The sequence below is a fragment of the Oryzias melastigma genome, linkage group LG13, assembly GCF_002922805.2.
Source record: "Oryzias melastigma strain HK-1 linkage group LG13, ASM292280v2, whole genome shotgun sequence".
In the NCBI taxonomy this organism is placed as follows: Eukaryota; Metazoa; Chordata; class Actinopteri; order Beloniformes; family Adrianichthyidae; genus Oryzias; species Oryzias melastigma.
In genome coordinates, this window is record NC_050524.1 from 27,367,362 (window position 1) to 27,384,174 (window position 16,813).

The 16,813-nt window shown below is 39.3% G+C and overlaps 1 protein-coding gene across 1 annotated transcript in view; it reads left to right on the forward strand.

Moving 5' to 3' along the window:
- The window catches only part of si (sucrase-isomaltase (alpha-glucosidase)), a gene marked incomplete in the record, with an annotated part of 58,542 nt that overhangs the window by 15,791 nt on the left and 25,938 nt on the right, over window positions 1-16,813 (forward strand). Inside the window, 9 exon segments of the mRNA XM_024277857.2 lie at window positions 509-680; window positions 2,452-2,568; window positions 5,588-5,742; window positions 8,432-8,516; window positions 11,473-11,529; window positions 15,443-15,567; window positions 15,685-15,773; window positions 15,893-15,942; window positions 16,471-16,659. Of these exon segments, the coding sequence (XP_024133625.1) occupies window positions 509-680; window positions 2,452-2,568; window positions 5,588-5,742; window positions 8,432-8,516; window positions 11,473-11,529; window positions 15,443-15,567; window positions 15,685-15,773; window positions 15,893-15,942; window positions 16,471-16,659 (1,039 nt within the window).

Genomic DNA, 16,813 nt, shown 5'->3' on the forward strand with positions numbered 1-16,813 from the left:
AGAAACTCAGCACAATTTCGGAGAAGCAGAAGACATTCACCAGAGCACAGTGGATTTCCCCATTCGACTAACAAAATGGTATAGCCGTGATCATCAGAAGATTGCATATGAGCGAGTCAGCCACATTAGCAATTCATGTTCATATTATAAATAAACAAATATGTACCGATGTTTTAAAGCTGCAGCCATGTTTGCATAAATGTACTGTCAAACCTAAGTTCAGCTTTGTACTAACTGCGTCATCGGAATTCATGTTTACTATCTCAAAATAGATTAAAAAAGGCAATAACTTTAATTGATTCTTTTCATTCTCTTATTTTCCCATAAGACATGTGGCAGGAGATGCATTTTCCTATAAGACATGTGGCAGGAGATGCATTTTGCACGGACAGGTTTATTGAGATGGTTCCCTAAATGATGAATATCCAGAATAATAAAACATGAAATAAAAATATCCTTTCTATTTCTGATAAAGTCACTAAGTTTTTCTGTCCTCTGTGCTCCCCAGTGCCCTGCAGCAAGTGTTCGGAGGAAACCGCACCATGATGCTGACCCGCTCCTCCTTTCCAGGAGCAGGAAAATACTCAGGTCACTGGCTAGGAGACAATGGAGCCAACTGGAATGACATCAAATGGGCCATTCCTGGCATGCTGGAATTTGGCCTGTTTGGAATCCCCTATGTGAGTACAACACCCCTCAGTTCATGTCATTATTGAAGGAAAAAAAAAAAAAAGTCAACATCCTGGGAGGTTTCCATGACACATCCCAGAAATCAAACAACCAATGGTGTTTCTATCAGAAAGGAATCTCTTTCAGTTTCAAATGTCATAAAAATCCTTTTTTTTTTTTTTTTGGTGACATTTATTTTAATTCCATCTCCAATTTTTCATCTATTTACCCTGTAATTATACAATTTGGAACCAATTTTCCAAAAATAAATGACTTACTTTTTAACAGCAGGTACATCAAACAGTAATTAACTCACACCTTCTAATGTTTTTATTTCACCAACTGAATTTAAAGCCTGTTGATTAAGATTCTAAGTCTAACATGAACCAAAAGGCAAAAGAGCAGAGTAGAGAAGTTAGTAAAAACATAATAAACTAGAAAAGTTGCATTACCTACAATAATGCTAGTGTTTGTTGAATGTGGTCACTGGGGATGCTGAAGCTGTTTGTTGAAGCAACTGACCATAATTGTTTTATAACGTCCTGAACATGCTGAATGTTTTGATGCCAAACTCGCATAATTTGCAGAAAATCCACAAGAATTTTTAAAATTTCTTGAAAATTGCAAAAAAATTCAAAAATTGCATTGAATGTATAATTACCAAAAATAATTGCAAGAATGTCCTGAACATGCTGAACGTTTTGATACCAAAATTGCATAAATTTTAGAAGGTGTACATATATTTAAAGAACTGCGTGGAAAAAAAATCGCAAAATATGCATAAAATTTCAAAAATTGCGCAAAATTTCAAAAAAATGCACACGTAATAGTACAAGTGTATTTGTCCTGAACATGCTGAATGTTTTGATTGCAGAAATGGCAAATTTTGCAGAAAAAAACTTCATTCATTTTCAATGGGGCTGAAAAATCACATGAATTGTGTAAAATCTTAAAATCCGTAATATGTATATATACAAAAAATTCAAGCATGAATGTCCTTAACGAGCTGAATGTTTGGATACCAAGATTGCAGAGATTGCTGAAAGTGTGATTGAGTTTTTACGTTTTAAAAAAAGTACGGAAGAATAAATAAGGAATAATAAACATGATCACTATAGTGTGAAATTCGTAAAACTGCCTCAATGTTGATCTTATTATTGCCAGAATGTGTTCATTTTTAGAACAAACACAAGTCAAGAAATGAAAAAACATGGCAGTATGTCAGTTTTTTTTATAATACTACCACACATAAACTCAAACATCAGCTCATATGCTCACTTCCGTCCACCAGATTTTCGGTTTCACAAAACCCACATACACACAACCAAATAAACGATAGAATATGGAATTTCGATTCATTTTCTGCTCCTGAACATTGTTGACATTGATGCAAGCAGACCGTGATCTGGCACTTGACTTGAATCTGTTTTCCTGGCTCTGAATGCGTAAAGGTTAACCCTTTAACACCTGAGGCGTCGCCGGTGACGCTTTAACACAAAATCTTTAACGTATTGGAATCTGCTGGAAGTATTTTAATCATGTTAACGGTTGAAAAGTTACAGTAAATCAAAGAACATAAACACTGGAGCTCCAGTGGTAAAGGTTAAAGCAACTAATCTGTTGTATGACAAGCAAGTATTTGTCATTATATATTTAAAAAATCCATTTTGCATCATTTTATTCACTCTTTTACAAACAGTTCCTCACATTTATGCAAAACACTGTATGTATTCAGACAGGTTTTGGCAAAACATAAACCCTCTGTTTGCAAATTTCTTTCAGATCGGAGCTGACATCTGTGGATTCTTTGATGATTCATCTGAAGAGTTATGTCGTCGCTGGATGCAAGTGGGGGCTTTTTATCCATTTAGCCGAAACCACAACGCTGAGGGCTACCAGGTAGTGTAAAGGCACTTTGTCCAGCAGTTCTTATATTAGACTGTCAGTTTTAGATTTATGTTTTGCACAGCCACAGTTTGGTCTAAAGTGCTCCGGGGTATACCCTTCATTTCATAACAATGTACAGGTGCTATAAAGTCCAGGCGGTTAAAAATATAAACTTCATTCTTCCTCCATGGAGGCTTCCATGGCACAAACACTTGTACAATTGCTTTATGAAATGGGAGCAGTGGGACCTCTGATTCAAGGTCTAACTCTATAAATGTGAGTTTTTGAGGGTCCTCAGCAACAGTGTGGATTGAAGCAGCTGTGTCTGCAGAAAAACGCGTTGAAAAAAGTCAAATGTTATCAAATTCAAAGCTGTACTTCTTCCTTAAACAAATCGGATTTGTTTCAAAATGGGGATGAAAATTTGTGCCATGCTGCCACAACACGAGGCGCCATATGGCGGATCCGAAATCAGGATGCTGCAAAATATCGCTCAAGTTTGAGCTTAGATGTCCCTACGGGCAACAGATGGAGGAGTTATCTCTCTACCTGCACCTCTCCACCTCCAGCTGTGGGTTTAGGAGAAAATATTGGTCACAAGTGAGTCCACTCTGACGGCGTTCTGTTACACAAATGAATGTAGCCAGCCTGACAGCCAATTATTCTACCAATGAATTTGTCATTCCTTCAGGATGAAATAATTAGGCTATCTGGGTGCTTCATTGATTGGACTAAAAAAGGTGTTCGGATCCACCAATCACATTTAAGAACACACGGCCAATAAGATCAGGACAACTTTAAAAATTTTTGTTCTAATATATTAGACAATGTTTTTGATGGTGGTACTTGGAGTGGCGGAGCTAGAACATTTTACATGTGGGGGCAGAAGACTTTGAAAAGGTAGCAAATGGGAACAGCAGAATTAAAATTAAGTATACACACACACACACACACAAAAATGCATTCTCAAATATAGACATATGTTTTTTTTTTTTCCAACTCCTTTTTTTTTTTTGACATTCTGGCTGTTCCCCAATCTCTGGGCTATGAGCCAGTACTGGTCCAAGGACAGCTTTTTACCCGGCCACAGATGCTAATCAGGGGTCCCCAACCCTTTAGAAGGCGACCAGTACTGGGTTTAGGTTAGGGTAATAGTACCGGACCTGTACTGGTAGGCTAACCCAAATCCAGTACTGGTTCCGAATCCATTTTCCCATCTGGTAGCACATCCTGAGGGTTGGGGACTGGGGATTCAATGGGAACAGCCAAAAGACGATGAGTTTGAGACATCCAAAAGTCAAAAAGTGACGCGGAGGGGGCCCAAACCATACATCCCAAGATGAGTTGGGAGTGAGAATTTGTTGAAAAAAATATGTAAAATATGAGTAGCAGAAAATTTCATTTAAAATTTTGCTTTTGTTATTTTGTGCTTTGGTTAAAAACATTTGAGTGATGGTTTCCAATTTTTTGTCGACAATGATACTCATATTGACTCAGTCAGGCAGGGAAAGCTTTTTGCAGGTGAAGCAGCTGCCCCGCTGTAGCTCCGCCCCTGGAATCTTAAAGGATAACCAAACCCTAAATTAACTTTTTTTGACTGTTGACTTCTATAAATGGGGCTTTAAAAGTGCTATGTGTTTGACATAGCCAAATCTTTGAAAACATTGAAATAAAACTGTTTAATTCTTCAAAATATAGTCATAAATTGTATGTTTGCTGCCCCCTACAGGTTGAATTGAGGTATTACAGTTGAATTTTGTTGTTGGTCAAACCATTTACGTTGCAGAAGTCTGACATCATGATCTGCAGCTCCAGTAATGATAACAGTCCAGCCCCCAGCTCCACTCCTCTGACTGGATTTTCAAATTTCGGCAGTGGGTGGAGTCAGCCTCCAACTTCCTGGTTTGGTCACTCTTTAAGGTTTAGTAGAGTGACTGACAAATGACCTTTCTCAGATGCATTCCAGCAGGTTTTCTCCCTGATTTCAAACATTTTCATAGTGCAAAGCTTGATGAATCCCTACATCTTTTATTGTGCTACTTTATTGTTCCCCTAGCAACAGTTTTCACTCATTGCATTCTGACATTTTGAATGAAAATAGCAGGTTTACTGTTATTATGAGAGCAATAACAATCACATGTCAGATGAGAGTCTGCGTGCCACTGTGAGACATGAAAAGTGGCTGCCGAGTCGAAAACAGGGTTGAATTATTTTGAAGTTGCCGTATTTTTATAGATGACACAAATAACTTGGGAGAAAAGTCAGTCCTGAGAACCGAACCGCCTGGAAATTCATCCTTTAACTTGAATCCTCAGGTGACATTTCCACGCTCATCACTGCAGCAGAAAATAGCTACGTCGAGGTAGCGGAATGGATTTAAATATAGACTGTGTCAGAATGTGTTTGGAAATGAAGGGACGGATGGCAGCCGGCTTGCTGGAGGACAGAGGCAGGAGGATGACGATGACGACGATGATGATGAATTTGATGTATGACTGCCACTAAAACGAGGCAGTTAACGTGTGACCTTTGCTTTTCTCTAATCATGGCACTCATCAAATGCCCACACTCCCAGACCAAACGTACACAATCACACACGTTCTCATCAGACTCTCCAAGGTGCCGAGGGCGTAAATGATTAGCTAGATGAGGGAAGCACGGCCAGTTAGCAACTAATCACCTTCCTGCTCACCACTACCACGGAAATTAAATCATACTGCTCTTTCTTTTTGTTCTTTTTTTTCCCCCAACTAAATCTACTTTTAGATTAGTCCTAAGTAAAGCTAATTTCATCTTTATCCATTATGAATGAGGTTAACGGCCACTCATTCATCAAAGTTAAACTGTTAAAGAAAATGGTACCCTGTTTTTGGTTTCATTTACTTTCAAACTCAGGCACAGATTTCCCCCAACTCAGTTGTGTTTATGTCAAATGAGCAGTTTCTTCCATTCCAGCCAATGAAAAAACAAATTTGTGTTCTCTTTTTATAAAAATATGCTTCCTTAATTTGTCTTTGTGGTTTGTTTGCAGCCTCAGGATCCAGCTTGGTACGGTGAATCCTCTCTTCTGCTCGAGACGTCCAAACATTACCTCACCATACGCTACACCCTCCTGCCTTACCTCTACACACTCTTCTACAAAGCCCACACTTCAGGAGACACAGTTGTGCGCCCTCTCCTGCATGAGTAAGTCATTTAATATAAAAGGTTGTTCATTAGGGATGCCACAATTTATGGCGTTAATTTCCGCCAAAAGTCCCCACGAGCGTATATCCAACTCCAGGCGCGCAATGAACTTTTCACAGGCACAATTCTGTCTCCATGAGTGCTCCTGTAGTCCTACGCACTCGTGCGCGTAACAACTCCTGCCCGAGTTTGTGTAAAAAAAACAAAACGGAAACTATTGGTCCCACCCTGCTACCGTTGCTAGGGCAATACTGACGCCACTTAACTGGATCCATGTATTATTTGTTTTTCAAAGTAAAATAAACAAAAAAAATAAGATTTAAAAATGACTATTTCATATAATAATCATTTTCTAAACTATTACAGAAAAACAGATACATTCTTTGTGTTGCCATTAAAGGAGACCAAACCCTAAATCAACTTTTTTTGGTTGTTGACCTCTATATATGGGGCTAGAAGTGCTGTAAAATAAACGTGTTTAATTCTTGGAAATATTGTCAAAAACCGCCTGTGCACTGCCCCCTACAGGTTGAATCGGTGTTCTACATTTGAATTTATATCCTTTGATTGGATTTTCAAATTTTGGCTGTGGGTGGAGTCAGTCTATTACTTCCCTGTTTGGTTAGCTTTTTAAAGTTGTAAATCGAAAATCTAACAAACAGACTTTTATTTAAATATGCCTGACACCAAACTGCTTTGGCTCCACTCATAATGAACGCTTAAATTAATTTTTTAAGAGTTCCTCTTTTTGTGTTTTCCCCAACCTGTGATCGAATACTTTTTTTAGAAAATGAATTGAAACATTCATTGTGTGTTTTTGCTTAATTTTTTTAATTTATTTTTTTAATGGGAACATTAAAAATGATTTGTTTTATTACAGTAGTTTATTGGGCGCATGGAGTTTGATATACGCTTGTGGGGGACTTTTGGCAGAAATGTAACGCCATAAGAATTATCATTTTGTTAACCATTGCATCCCTACTGCATACCAGTACTTATTTATTGTTTTATTACATTACACCACATTTAGTATAAGCTAGCCAACATTTTTTCCTTTAACATTTTTCCAATTGTGTAGTTTTTTAACTATGGTGTAGCAAAGGATGTTGAGAGATTGCAGATAAATAAGCTGTAACAAATACAAATCAGCTATTTTTATGACAACAGAGATCACAAAAAGATAGACGCATCATTGAAAGTTTTGTTTTTGATTGTCAGGTGAATTGTAAGTATCGTAAAAAGGCAAAAGTGATCACTCAACAGAATATAGGATCGCTCCTGTTCAGCAAACCTGAGTAAACATGGTTTACTGTCATCGGTGGTTGTGATCATTGTGAAGGACAGATGAACCGGCATAAGCCAAGCGAGTTGAGACCCGGCTCTCCCTTGAAAACGATGATGTGTGTCATATCATTCTGGCACACACATCAAGAGAATCGACAGTTAATAGCAGATGAATATAGAGTTTGGCAGCACAAACTCTCAAAGCTCTCAAAGAGACCAAGCGGCATTGAGGATTCTGCTGAGAGAGCCGATCCACCAAATCAAAATAATTGCTCTCTCCTTAATGAGTATTACCAAGGAGTGGATTTGAACCTCTTAGAGCAGCGAGTCTGTATGTTCCCATCATCCCAAATGTCTAGAGCAAACATGCATCTTCACCCAAACACCATGAAATCTTCCTCTTGATCCTGCACAACACAAGAGGCCCGAACGAAAAGAAAAAAAAAAAGCTGACATGATAGTAAAATATATCACTAAAATACGTTAACCACCTCCATAATACAATCATACATTTTGAGATCTCATAAGATCGTGTTTTTTGAGGAGAACACTGCAGTTTTGCTGCCTAACAAGCGTATAATAACATTAAATCTGCATCTGAAATATTGACTGTTTATGACAGGGTTGCGCAAAAATATCGATATCGTGATATATCGCGATATTTAGTCCTGCAATTGATTCTCGATAGGTTCTCGCCAAGTATTGATCTTTTATTTTCGTTTGAAGACGGTGTAAAATGTTATATTTGTCATCCTTTGGTGAGACGTTCCTTTGGATGTCGATAGAGGGCGCACACTGCAAGACTGGCTGTCGTGAGCACCAATGTGCCTGGCAGCTACTTGAGTTATTTAATTTTTGTTCTGTTGTTTACAATAATTTTGCACTAAGTAGTCGCACTGCTGTTCATGTGTACTTTTGTTAGCATGGAATTTTAAAAATAATTCTAATTCAATTGGTGTCAATGCTTGTCAAAGACATAGTGTTACTAATTAGCAAAAAAAAGTGCATTATTTGTTGCACAAAATATGACACAAGTTGTTTATTATGATTGTGTTCCAGGTGAAAAATAAATGGGGATATATTTTATATATTAATGTGAGTTATTATAGAGGATTATTATTTAAATATTATTGTGATATTATCGATATCATGAGCCATGTATCGCATATCACATCATACCGTGAAGTGCCCAGTAATTCCCAGCCCTATTTGATATTGTCAAATGTTTCATTTTTACCATAAGACTTATAGTTATCATTTCAGTTCTGCTTTATTTGTTGACATTTATTACTAAGAATAAATAAAGCAAATCAAAAACAACTTATCTTGATGAAAAATGCAAAACGAAAGTGCTTATATTGTGTTGTGACAATTCTTTTTTTTTTTACCTTTTCTTCCTCTCAAGGTTCTACTCTGACAGTGCAACCTGGACGGTGGACCGGCAGTTCCTTTGGGGAAAGTACCTGCTGATCACACCTGTGCTGGATCCGGTAAATATTCATCCCAAAAAAAAAAAAAAAAAAACATATTTGCTGAGGTTCCCCTATAAAATCTGCTCTAGGATTACAATTCCATCATACAGAACCCATCAGCTGGAGCAGAAACAGAAATGTTCCTGCAGATGAGATGATCTGTTACAAATACACATCCACACACACCCTGACCTCCACTGGGAAAACATGACATAGGATTTTCTTTGTTGCCCTCCTCCTTTCTCATCCCTCTTTCTTTTCTCTCTCAAATCCTTCCTCTTTTCTCAGTTCTAATGAGAGCGCTGACCTCATTACCGGCAGATTAGAAGAGTTGGAAGTGTCTGTGCTCGTGTTTGTTTCAGTGTCCGTTTGTGTGTGTTCCTGATCTGCACACGTGTGCATGCACCTAAATCTATCTGACTATGCTTATGTGAAACTCTGTATTCATATTCATGGTAATCATTCATGACAAAGTAGCTTAAATAATAATTAGCAATTTAGCACAGCCTCTTGTGAATTGCAAAAGAGTGAAAGCAAGTGGCATACTTTGAGTGGCAAATCACATTAGTGCGGCAAAAAAGATGAGCCGAGTGGTGACGCAGCTGAAAATATAGGATATTTAGTTTTTGGTATTTTATTTTAGATTTTTAAACTACTTTTGCATTTAGCTAATATTTTAGCTGGCTATTAGTTTCAGCATTTTCAGCTATCAGCTTCAGCGTTTTTAACTATCATCTTCAGTGATTCAATTTATTTTTTTTTTAGATTTTTTAGATTTTTTTCGAGATTGGCTATCAGTTTCAGCATTTTCAGCTATCAACTTCGGCGTTTTTAACTATCAATTTCAGTGATTTAATTAATTTTTTTTGATTTTTAGGCTAATTTGGCCTTTAGCTAATATTTTAGCTGGCTATTATTTTCAGCATTTTCAGCTATCAGCTTCAGCGTTTTTAACAATTAATTTCTGTGATTTCCTTTTTTTTTATTTATATATATTTTTAGGCTAATTTAGCATTTAGCTAATATTTTAGCTGGCTATCAGCTTCGGCATTTTTAACTATCAATTTCAGCATTATCAGCTATCAGGACTAGCATCTTCAGCTGCCAAATTCAGCTTACAGCATTCACAATAGCATTGTCGCAGGTAATGCTATATATCTAGTTCATATTTATATTAAAAAGTTACAGTTTTAAAGTTTAAAAAATTTAGTGTTAAACTGTTCAATAAATGTTTATCCTGTTCGGCCCGCAATCTAAAGTAAGCTTGTGTGATTGAGTTTGACACCCCTGCTCTACTGTATGCAGTGTAGTAGGGAGTTGCAGAGCTGCAGTGTCATGGTATAATCCTGGAGGGGAACAAAGCACTCTCCATGGAACAGATGTAGGGCTTTGTTGTTCCTTCTTCCTTTCAGCATCTCTCTGTCCCTGTGTGCCGCATTTCACTAACGATGCTCTTTCTTTATCATATAGATCAGTCGATGCCATAGCTTTCCTCTCTGTGATTGACAAAGAGGATCTCCTTTTTTGCTTTGTCTCCATGCCGCTCCCTTCACTTCCGTTTCTTGCCGGTCCTTTCGTTAAGCTCTGGCTCCCGCCGGAGTTCTGTTAATCAGCTGCGCTCAACTCACCCTGATGACCGCGTTCCACTGCTTTAAATCATCTCCCCATTCTTCGGCCTGTCATCAAGCTCAGCTACCGTGCGATCGCTCTGCCAGGACAAATCTTTGGCCCACATGATCAAGTCTTACCTTATGGCTAGCTGAGCTTTCAGAGCAGCCCATGAGGATGCAGGCCTTATGCCGTGTCTGTCTCAATTACAGTTAGCAGCTATGCTACGTCCTGCAGACCAAAACCATTAATCAGCGGGGTGAATGATAGGCGTTGTTAGCAAATCAGACACCAGAAAACGAGCTATTGAAGGAGCATTTATTGCCCCAGGCTGACATGCCACAGGCGATCATGGCAGGTGAGCTGTTGAAAAGTGGAAAAAAGCTTTAAATTTGGTTAGATGCTGATTATGACAACAAGTTTTCATTCTATTTTACCTTTTTTAGTGTTCAACTGAAATAGTTTAGAGGTTTTTCTTGCTAAATTGGTACATGTTTTATGTTTTATCACAGGGTTTAAGATCAGGCTTTTTGTATTCCTCTCACTAAAGGGTGTATATATGTGTTTCCTTATTTACTCGTCCCCCACACTTCTTGTTGTTTGACAATATTAACAAGCCTCTAAGGGGCCTCAGCATAATGGATGCAGCCGCTGGCTGTGACAGACATAGGAAGGGAGATGCTGGTGCCAACAGTGCCTTTGATAGATTGCTGTGACATAAGCAGTTGACACAAAGTATTTCACAATTCAGTATTTTTTGAAAGAACTGATAGTATTTTTTTTTTCTCTTTTCTTTTACTGTGTCCTCTGAGTTTATCTCCCTTCTTCCCTCTGTTGTTCCCTGTCAGAGAGCACAGGAAAGTGACAATGCTATCAAAGGCTCGGCACGCATCTATTGATTGCTCCTGTCTGTCCACCACCTTAAGCCATCAAAGGCTGTCACCTATCAATTGTCTCTTGGTGCTGTCTGCTCCATCATCTGTTGCGTCACAGCACTGGAGATGAAATGTCACTGGGGCTTTGGACAAAACTTTATATTAGATGATAGCGGTTTAAAAATAGCGTTCTTAGCTACGAGCCTGCACTGATGTATTCCATCAGAAGCCATCCATACTCGCTTTGCTGCCTGTTATTGCGTCTCCCCTCGTGTTTAGCCTCGCTAGATTAAAGTGTCGGCGAGCTGAAGCGCCTATTACCGACTGCAGACGCACGACATGCTCTCACACAAAGCAATCAGCTGACACTTTATTATGGATCCACTGTATAGATCACAGTGGTGTACTTGTAGATTAAATCATCCACAACAAGCATGAAAAGTGCGCAAGAAGAAAAAAATGAGAAAATCTTTTTCCCTTGTTTTCTGCAGGGCGTGGACCGCGTGAACGGATATTTCCCAGATGCCGTGTGGTACGACTATGAGACGGTAAGATGTTCTGTCTTCTTGAAATGTGGTTTCGCACCTGTAGCCTGGATGCCGCCTTTCTTTTAAGGAGTTTTGTGTTTTCTGAAAAGCTACATGAAGAGTTTCATCTGCAACGTACAGAGTTGTAAAGACCGGCTTCGATAAAAATTGTGTTTTTGACATGATCTTTTTTCACATGATGGAGGACAATATTAAAGGGAAACCAAACCCTAAATCAACAATTTTTTGGCTGTTGACCTCTATAAAAGGGGCTTTAATAGTGCTGTCTGTTGGTCATTGCCAAATTTTTGACAAATTAAAATAAACTTGTTTAATTCTTGAAAATAAAGTTAAAAAACGCTTGTGTGCTGCCCCCTAACCGAGGTATTACAGTTAAATTTTGTGATTAGTCAAACCATGTAAGTTTCAAAAGTCTCTGGAGCTCCAATAATGATTACAGTCCTACCTCCAAGCCCCACCCCTCTGACTGGATATTCAAATTTCAGCTGTGCTTGGAGTCAGCCTCCAACTTCCCTGTTTGGCTACCCTTTAAGCATAAAACTATGATTCAGAGTATTTTTTTAGTCAAATTGTTGGGAATCAGGAACAGACGACAAAATAGCCATTGGAAAAAGCTTGTAGCATAGATAGAGGTGCTACAATCGGTGCGGTATAAACTCCCCTCTCCGCTCCATTCTGATGTATCCACTTGTTTCCTCATGTTTTTCTTGTCTGAGATGGCATCTGGCTCAAAACTACAGCTGGATAGTTCCTATATTGCTTGCCATTTATTTAACACCACTAATATTAGGTTGGGGTTGTGACGGGCTGCAATGACTCATTTCAAATGAGCGGTCCGTTAGAGTCCAGTCGTTTCCATTATAAAAATCGACCCATTAGGCCACACCAAACTGTACCATTTATACCCCCCCCCCATTCATATAAATACCACACCTACTCCAAAGTGTAGCATAAACTGGCTAACCATGGAACAAATGCTGTTTTGTATATTACTCACACAATTGTATCTAATAAATGTTGATATAAGTACACCAGAGAAGGGCTTGGTCACAGACAAAAAAGGAGCATCTTTGTAGAGTTCCAGTCTGGGAGACCGGAGCGATAAGATAAGTGTGAGAGTGATGACAAAGAGAGAAGCAACAAGGAAGGGAGGAAAGAGACAATCTCCCTGACAGAGAGATAAAATGGGTTCTGAGCTCTGTTGGGACCTTATTTGGGCGTCACAGTTGCAATGTAAAGTGGCTACTGATCTGATGAGCGATTAGATTGGCCGTCTTCCCTCTGGCCTGTCTGCCCTGGTTGGTCCCCTGTGATTATCTGGGTAGAGGGGCAGGGGGGATTGGAGGTAGCACTGATAAAAGTGAAAATGACCATGAAAAGCAAGGTAAAATGGGAACTCTTGGGAGAAAATGTAAAGTAAACAGTCTGAAGGGAGAGGGGAAAAAAATAGCGCAAGTAATGGACAAAGTACAAAACAGGGAGAAAAGGACAACCTGTGACAAAGGAGAGCATGAAAAAGAGATGGGAATGAAAACTACTGAAAGTAGAGAAGTGGCAAGATGAGAGGACTGTAGAGCAGGACCAAGAAACAGAAGACAAGCCAAGAGAAGACCTCTTTAAGGCAGACAATGAGGTGAAGATAGGATCTGAAATTGCTTATAGACGCTCCACTAACTCTGGCCCACACACACGCCCATACTGTAAGGCAAAAAAAAAAAAGAGAGAGACGCTCACATGAAAACACACACAGACACACGTATCCTCGCTGGGAACAGGCTGAAAGGAAAAAAAAAAGTAATAAGAAAAATTAGAGCGCCACAGGAGAGGCTAAATGAATGTAGGAAGGTAGAAAGAGGGGGAAGCTCAAACGTGTTTGAAAGTGGTCAGGAGGATTCAGCCCTCAGGGGATTAAAAATTAACTTGAGCGCAGTCGGGATTTTCACAGGAACAAATGCAGGGACACAAAGACAGTGAGTGACAGTGAGGGATAGAAATGATGACACGTATCTGTTCCTCTTAAATGAACACAAAGAGCTACAGTCACAGATTATATCATCATAATGTGAAGGACAACATATTGTCATAGTGTCTCCCATTCACTTCAGTCTCTGAATGTCAAGATTGTATTCGAGAACAAACTATAATGCCTTTAAGGCTCCAATCATTCCTTTACTTTTTAAATAGAGTTTACTGCTGGTGTAGGTTCTCATTCATCCAGTTGGCGTTGTCTTCCTTGAAACGTTTTGCTGCCTCATCAGTCTAAGTGTTGTACGATTTAGTCCAGATTTATGGCCTCCAGGAGCACCCACATTCCTGCAAATGATTGGTTCATTAAAGAGGAAACAAAGACGAGAGATCATGAGTGCAACACCTCTGCTCTTGTAACCCCCTTGCCCCATCTCAGGGCCGTTGGTTGTGGTCATCCTGGAGTTTAGTGGGAGCAACTAAAAGACGAAGATTGCCATTCCTACGGCCAACGCATGCATGTGCTTATTCATTATTTGCCCAAAGAGGCACCTAAGGTCATGAAAATCCACTTTTAATTTGCAAAACCGCATCCATTAACGGAAAGTTGAGATTCAATAAGTTTCTGCTCCATCCATCTTCCAAGCTGGCTTTACCCCCTTTGGGGTCGTGCCTATCCCAACTACTGTTGGGTGCGGTTGTGCCAAAATAGTGATATTGTAATATATCACAACATTTAGTCCTGTGATTGATTCTAAATGGGTTCTCACCAAGTATTAATCTTTTATTTTCATTTGAAAAGGCTATAAAATGTAATATTCATCCCCCTTTGGTGAGACGTTCACGCGTTGCACGCCTTAGCATTGTTGCACGAAAGTGTCTAATATTTATTCCACAAGATAAGACACAGGTTTGTTTATTATGATTGTGTTCAAGCTTGAAAAATAAATGGGGATGTATTTTCCTAAAAAAAACTTTGTCCTTCTTAATATTGTGAGTTTTTAGAGATAATTTCTACCAATTATTGCAGTATCACAATAGCACTGATATTGTGAGCAATGTATTTTGTATTGTGGGGTACCCAGTGATTCCCAGCCCTACTACAGGGCCACATTCACACATCTAGGGAGAATATAGACTCAACAATTAACCCATGCTGGGTATAGGGCTGATAGACTTGTTGCTCCCTCGGGGCAGCACCCTCGCCCTCTTATACAGAGGGATCAGGCAGCCAGAGAGCGGAGTGGATGTATAGGAATGATCCACTATGTCCGCTCTCTGGGCGTCGAGGAGGACCTTGACCCGCCTGCTTGTAGAAGACCTGAAGGGAAAGCACAGCAACACTGAGGGATGAGAATAGAGAAACTTTAGTGTTGAGTGTTTTAAAAATGCATATTTTGGCTTTATTTGATTAACTTCTGATTAAGAAAGTAGGAAAGTTTTCCCCAGAAAATATTCACAATCTAAGTTCAAAGGGACATTTAGCAGCATTTAAATTCATCACTTACACATGAATCTTTGAGAGGTGTGCAGATGTAGTTTTGTGTGTGTGTAACAAGCGATTTGTGCATACTTTTTTAAAGGTTGTGTGTTGAGTTAGTTCCAAGCTGTTGTCATTTTAAGTTGTGCGTGTGTAAACTGTATTTTTTTTTCAATTTCGTAATTTTTGTACATGTGAATACACAATTGTAAGTACACAAAGTTATGCACAAAATGTATTGTATGAGTTACAAATCGAGAATTATGCACACACAAGTCCAGAGCTTCACACAAACAGGCAGAACTGCTCATACATAAATTGGATGATACTTTACTCCCCATAGTCATCTGCTCTTGTCTAATCATATGCATAACCACTCTCCTGACATGAGGTGGTTTACAATGACTGTCCTGCAAGCAATGCAAACTCTTCTGGTGTGTAAAAGTTTTCCGTTGTCTGGTTCAACAGAGGGAGCGGCTGGGACAACGCAAAACACACGTGGAGCTGTTCCTACCTGCCGATAAGCTCGGCCTACACATCAGAGGCGGTGCAATCCTCCCTACGCAGGAGCCTGACGTCACCACCACATACAGGTGCACGCACAACCCAGTTACATCTTTTCACAGTACACGGATAGTTAAAAGCATATGTATTTACGCTGGCTTTTACCTAGCTCAATAACATCCGTGTGATTATGTGCCCCTCTCTAGCCGTCTCAAACCCATGGGGTTGATTATCGCTCTTGATGACAACCACCAGGCAACTGGGGAGCTATTCTGGGACGACGGAGATTCAAGAGGTATTACTATTTTGGAAATAGAGCTGTTTTGCACAAATAATGACTTCACTCTACAGAGATGCTGCGTGGCAGTTATTGCACATCACTAACCTGAAGAACTGAAACTTCTTGTTCTACAGCAACCGTTGAAAATGGCAACTACATCCACTACGACTTCTCTGTTGTCGATGTAAGTTTTCCTCACATGCAGCAACACTTCAGGCCGGGTCCGCATATTCCCTCTGATCTGAGCTCGTGTTCAAAGTTGAAAATCACTTGAGGCTTTGCCCTTCTCAGTCCAGATCACCGAGCTTGATTGATCCATGTTGTGCTGCTAAAGCTTTGTTGGATCAAGTGCCCCATGCTGCTGCTTTACACTAAAGTAAAGGGGCTGCCTTACATGTTTAATGTATGAGAGAGGGATGTTCTTCTTGTAGCAGCACTCTGCTTTGAGGGATGTAGGCAAAAGGAAATCCATTGCAGCAGTCGTTTTACAGAAATGAGTGCACAGATTTCACGAGTCCACAGCCATTACTTTTGATGTTAGCTGTGGTTATTTAATGTGCAGTCAGTATGACATGTTATTACGGCATAATTTTTCTTCCTAAACATCAGAGAAAGGACAAAAGATTAGGATATTGACAATAAATGTAATAAAATCACTTTCATTAAGGTCTTTATTGCATTAAATCAATAAAAATGTTACGTTATCTTCCAGAATGTTCTGACGATGACGGCGACGCACACCGGTTATAAGGACCCCAACAACCTTAAGTTTGAGACCATCACTGTCCTCGGGATGCCCCACGCTCCCAACTCCGTCTCTGTGACTCACTTTGGCCCTGGAGAGACTTCAGAGATTGTGGAGCTAAAGAACACCAGCATTCATCACGATGCAGCCAAGGAGGTAAATACACAGTACAGACATATTTCAGCTCTCATTACAAATAGTTTACATTTACAGTTTAAAAGTTATTTGTTTTCTTTTTTTAACTTAAAATGTGAAAACGGTTTTATTACCTTGGATATTTTTATGTGAGGTCCTTAAAATAGGATTTTTT